A 5939-nucleotide genomic window follows, 5' to 3' on the forward strand; every position below is an offset into this window, starting at 1 on the left:
CCCCCCCCCCCCCCCCCCCCCCCCCCCCCCCCCCCCCCCGCGCTTGGATTCAGGATGTGTTAGGGAGGCTTGCAGAAGACAGGGGCCGGGCTGTTTGACCAACCTGGTACAGGGTCTAGCACATAGCAGGGGTGATAAATAAATAGCTTTGATGAGAACAGACGGGACCAGGGCAAGGCACAAGGCCCGGGCCATGTAAGGCACAGGCCAAGCAAGGCCCTTCCGCTGCTCTTGGCTGGGATCTGACCCGGAGAAGAGAGTTCTGTCGCCTGCGGCCCGCGCACCTGGGCCCCTCCGGGCTTCCCTCCAGGGCAAACCGTCCTTCGGGGATGTGGATTGCGCCGGCGGGGCGGGGGGGCGGGGAAGGACACGGAGGGGGCCGGGACCCAAGTTCACGCCTCCCTCCTGCATCCCGCGGCCGGCGGAAGCGATTATCCCCGGCGTCTGGCGGGGCCGGGGCGGGCTCGCACCCCGAGGAGACACGGGCCTCCCCGCGCCCACCTTTGATCGCGCCGCCTTCCCCGCCCCCGGCCCGGGAGGGTATAAGTGGAGCCCGCGCCCCTCCGGGCGGCGCGCTGGGCTCCGGAGCGATGGCCGCAGCCGAGTCCAGTGAGCTCCAGTTCGCCGAGGGCGCCGCGTTCCCAGCGTACCGGGCTCCCCACCCCGGCGGGGCGCTCCTGCCGCCCCCGAGTCCCGCCGCAGCCCTGCTCCCCGCACCACCCGCGGGCCCCGGCCCAGCGCCCTTCGCGAGCTTCCTCGGCCGGGATCCCGGGCCGGCCCCGCCGCCCCCAGCCAGCCTGGGCTCTCCTGCGCCCCCCAAAGGCGCGGCCGCCCCGTCCGCGTCGCAGCGCCGCAAGCGCACGTCTTTCAGCGCAGAGCAGCTGCAGCTGCTGGAGCTCGTCTTCCGCCGGACCCGGTACCCCGACATCCACCTGCGCGAGCGCCTGGCCGCGATCACCCTGCTCCCCGAGTCGAGGATCCAGGTGAGGGCCCGCCGCGTTCGCAGGTGCGCCCTGGAGCGGAGGCGCTGCGGAGTTGAGGTCTGGACTCTGGGCTCCTGAGGCCACACCCCGGGACGTTGCAGGCAAGGTGCTTCCCCTGAGGCTCTGTGTCCTAGACTGAAATAGGGGGTGATATCGGCACCTGCTGCACAGGGTGATTGTGAGGCTTATGTGAAATAATTCAGGCCTGCACTGAACGATTTCTAACTCTCATTATTAAATATAACAAGGGCTCCTAGGAGGTTAGCTGGTCCCTTGAAATGGCCAAAAAATAATTCCCAGCAGGAAGATAAGAAGTTTTATACTTTTTCCTTATCCAGGAAGAAGACACAGATGAGGGGCAGTTGGGGTTTTCCTCTGGTTTTGAGTGTGAGAATGGTAGCTGAGAGCGGGGAGGGCTGGCTTGCCAAGTTACCTCCTATGCTACTTTCTTGGCAAGTGTTACGTTTTGGGATTAGATTTGAAAGGATGTAGCGAATTGAGGTAAAGCGAGAAGCACCTGGAACTTGTTGTCAGTTTGAAAAATCTAGTCCAAGGTGTGTTTATTTTTATTTATTATTTATTTGAGACGGAGTTTCGCTCTTGTTGCCCAGGTTGGAGTGCAATGGCGCGATCTCGGCTCACTGCAACCTCAGCCTCCCGGGCTCAAGCGATTCTCCTGCCTCAGCCTCCCGAGTAGCTGAGATTACAGGCGCCAGCCATCACGCCCAGCTAATTTTTGTATTTTTAGTGGAGACGGGGTTTCACCATGTTGGTCAGGCTGGTTTCGAATTCCTGACCTCAGGTGATCCACCCGCCTCAGCCTCCCAAAGTGCTGGGATTACAGGCGTGAGCCACAGCGCCCGGCAGTGTTTATTATCTAAAGTAATCTAGATCAAAATCTTAGAGTTGGTAGGGAGAAGCCTGCCTTTTTGTCTGTCTGTAGCCCCTTGGTCGGTGTCCAAGCGCGGTTTTAAGTAGCAGCCCTCATTTAAACACTGGGAGAGTGGACTTGTTTTCTTTGCACCGCGGGCGGTCATACAGCTGTCAATCTCAACAGCTGGCATGAGCAAAATACCTCCTTGATTAGTTTGACAAGGGAGTATAGACCTTCAAAAACCGATTTTCTTCATAATTTAATGCAGTTTTCTTCTAAGAATTCTAAGGGCTTCCATTTTTGTGACTCCATTTTTTCATGAAAATTTCTCTAACTAAAGAACAGATAGAACTAGGCATTATTCCAATGTTTGCATCTGGGAATGGGGAGGCTAGGAAAGCCAGGTGCTCTGAACTTCTAACCGTCAACCCAAGTGCTTTATGAAGGCAAGACTCTGGAGAGGAAGCCAGGGGATGTTAAACTGGAACTTACTAGTATGAACTGTGAACATAATGTTAGCATAAAAAAACTCCAACCAAAAGCAGCTTTTATTTTCTCCCCTCTTCCAGGTATGGTTCCAGAACAGGCGTGCCAAGTCCCGGCGTCAGAGTGGGAAATCCTTTCAACATTTGGCTAGGCCGGAGATTATCCTCAACCACTCTGCTCCTGGAACTGAAGCGAAATGTCTGAAGCCCCAGCTGCCTCTTGAGGTGGATGTGAACTGCCTGCCTGATCCAAACGGGGTTGGAGGGGGCATCTCTGACTCTAGCTCCCAAGGTCAGAATTTTGAAACCTGTTCCCCTCTCTCTGAAGACATTGGTTCAAAACTGGACTCATGGGAGGAACACATCTTTTCTGCCTTTGGTAACTTTTGAGGATTCTGGGAGAATTCGGGATAAGCTCTGAGGAGTCATGACTGATAGCCTGGGAGAGACACATCCGCATACTGTCCTTTCTGACTTCCATGCTAAGGACATGTGCTTGTTAACCTTGACGATGTTAACCGGGACTTGGCACGCCTGTTCTGGAACCATACCTGGAAAAGGGGAGAAAATAAAAGCTGCTTTTGGTTGGAGTTTTTTATGCTAACATTATGTTCACAGTTCATACTAGTAAGTTCCAGTTTAACATCCTCTGGCTTCCTCTCCAGAGTCTTGCCTTCATAAAGCACTTGGGTTGACGGTTAGAAGTTCAGAGCACCTGGCTTTCCTTGCCTCCCCATTCCCAGATGCAAACATTGGAATAATGCCTAGTTCTATCTGTTCTTTAGTTAGAGAAATTTTCATGAAAAAATGGAGTCACAAAAATGGAAGCCCTTAGTCACAAAAATGGACAGCACCTCTCACATTTGAAAATACCCCGCGACTTTGTCAATGAAGTTTTAAGCCCACACTCCCACCCCAGAGTTCCGGCATTCCTTTTTACCTGTGTTCTCTCCAAGCCTGCACATTCCACTTGGTCTGCATCCCTGTGCCTTCTTGCCAGGCCTGTTCTTCGTTTTTGGACTGGTTGTTCAGAACTCATTATTTTCTTCACAAGAATGCCTCAGCTTGACTCAGTTTCCCCTTGTGCTTGACAGCTGCCATTTTCTCCGGGTCCCTCCAAGGCTTATAATCTTAAACTCACTCTACCCCCCCGTCACTTCAACCCTCATCCTAGGTTTATTACTTTTTAAAATTGGGCCTGTTATCTTTGCGTTCAACCATAGCTCCAATGACTCTGCATGCAGATTATTTTGACAGCCCCCCCCCACTGCCTCTAGCTTCTCAACTACCTAAAAAAAATTACCCTCTGTGGGCCAGGCATGGTGTCTCACTCCTGTAATCTCAGCACTTTGGGAGGCTGAGTGGGTGGATCACCTGAAGTCAGGAGTTCAAGACCAGCCTGGCCAATATGGCGAAACCCCATCTCTACTAAAAATACAAAAATTAGCTGGACACGGTGGCAGGATCCTGTAGTCCCAGCTACTCAGGAGGCTGAGGCAGGAGAATCACTTGAGCCTGGGAGGTGGAGGTTGCAGTGATCTACGATTGTGCGCGCCACTGCACTCCAGCCTGGGAGACAGGAGACTCTCAAAAAAAAAAAAAAAAAAAAATTACTCTATGGTTCTGTGGTAACCTCCAGTTGCTACCACATTATAAAAAGCTTTCAGTTATCCTCCCAGATAACTGATACCCTTAGCCTGCAGGACAGCTATGCAGATCTGAAGGTCAACTTTCCATAGTATACTTTTGGTCTTAAGTTCACTCCTTTCAGTTTTGAACCAAATTCATACCTTTTACTTTCAAAACACTCGAGGACTCCCCGCCCGCTTTCTGAAGTCTGAAATTTTCTCTAATCCTGATTTGGCCCCTGTTACTTCGATCACTCCAATGTTACCCTTAGCACTTGTTATTGTATTTCCTATGCAACTTTTGTGGATTAAATGTCTTTCACAAATGTTTCAATGAAATTTCTATTTAAATGAATTCTTTTTTTTTTTTTTTTTAGACGGAGTCTAGCTCTGTCGCCCAGGCTGGAGTGCAGTGGCCGGACCTCAGCTCACTGCAAGCTCCGCCTCCCAGGTTTATGCCATTCTCCTGCCTCAGCCTCCCGAGTAGCTGGGACTACAGGCGCCTACCACCTCGCCTGGCTAGTTTTTTGTATTTTTTAGTAGAGACGGGGTTTCACCGTGTTAGCCAGGATGGTCTCCATCTCCTGACCTCGTGATCTGCCCGTCTCGGCCTCCCAAAGTGCTGGGATTACAGGCTTGAGCCACCGTGCCCGGCCTTAAATGAATTCTTTTAGATAACTCTTAGTACAGTGCTTCACCCCACAATTGCTCAGTACATACTATGTGGCCATGAAAGACATTTCTAAAAGTTTCTGCAAATGCAGTTTTTAGCCAGTAATTGATATTATATCACCAGGCCACTGAGCTGAGAAATTTAATTTGGTTAAAAACATATTTTTGCTTGAATATTTAATAATATTTTATGAGTATTTGGTTTTGGGAGATTTCTCTTTGCAATTTATAATTCTAAATGTATGTAAATAACCATTTCTAAATCAGTCTAAGATCAATTAAAATATTTTGATATTTTGAGTTTTCGAACTCCTTTAGAGTCAAAGGAAATGGTCTGTGTTAGGAGGTAACCATAAGTGAGGTTTCTTTGTAAACTGTGCTTTAAAGTAGGCTCATGGGATGCCATAGCTAGCGAGGGCCAGGACATCATGTCTTGATGGTTACTAGAAGAGCCCGAGATTATACACGCCAGATGCCCTAATTTTCAGAGATGTTATTCAAGTGGTTTGTACTTTTCTTTTTTCTTTTTTTGAGATGGAGTTTTGCTCTGTCACCCAGGCTGGAGTGTAGTGGCATAATCTCGGCTCACTGCAACCTCCGTCTCCTGGGTTCAAGCAATTCTCCCTGCCTCAGCCTCCTGAGTGGCTGGGATTACAGGTACCCGTTACCACGCCCAGCTACATTTTGTATTTTTAGTAGAGACAGAGTTTCACCAAGTTGGACAGGCTGGTCTTGAACTCCTGACCTCAGGTGATCTGCCTGCCTCAGCCTCCCAAAGTGCTGGAATTAGGTGTGAGCCACCGTGCCTGGCCTGTACTTTTCAGGGTAGCAAATCCACCATTTAAAACAACCAAGAGCTGGGCAACAGAGCAAGACTGTGTCAAAAACCACCACCACATACAAAAATTAGCTGGGCGTGGTGGCACATGCCTGTAATCCCAGCTACTCAGGAGGCTGAGACAGGAGAACTGCTTGAACCTGGGAGGTGGAGGTTGCAGTGAGCCAAGATCGCGCCACTGCACTCCAGCCTGGGCAACAAAGCAAGAATCCATCTCAAAAAACAAAAACAACAACAAAAATAACAAAAACCAACCAAGAGTTTCCAAGCACTTATGAGTTTAGGAAAAAAGCAAGCAACCAACCAACCAGGAAGTTGGGCACAGTAGCTCATGCCTGTAATTCCAGCACTTTGGGAGGCTGAAGTGGGAGGCTGTCTGACCCCAGGAGTTTCAGACCAGTCTGGACAACATAGCAAGACCCTATCTCAAAAAAAAAAAAAAAAAAAAAAAAAAAAAAA

The 5939-nt window shown here is 50.2% G+C and overlaps 1 protein-coding gene across 1 annotated transcript; it reads left to right on the top strand.

Annotated features, from left to right (window-relative positions):
• Positions 1-453: 453 nt before the first annotated feature.
• Positions 454-2859, top strand: MIXL1 (Mix paired-like homeobox). The gene is made up of 2 exons (XM_023203531.2): positions 454-983; positions 2427-2859. The coding sequence occupies exons 1-2, from the start codon at positions 591-593 to the stop codon at positions 2730-2732; spliced, it is 699 nt and encodes a 232-aa protein (XP_023059299.2). The 5' UTR covers positions 454-590; the 3' UTR covers positions 2733-2859.
• Positions 2860-5939: the final 3080 nt, after the last annotated feature.

Source organism: Piliocolobus tephrosceles, chromosome 1 (assembly GCF_002776525.5).
Source record: "Piliocolobus tephrosceles isolate RC106 chromosome 1, ASM277652v3, whole genome shotgun sequence".
In the NCBI taxonomy this organism is placed as follows: Eukaryota; Metazoa; Chordata; class Mammalia; order Primates; family Cercopithecidae; genus Piliocolobus; species Piliocolobus tephrosceles.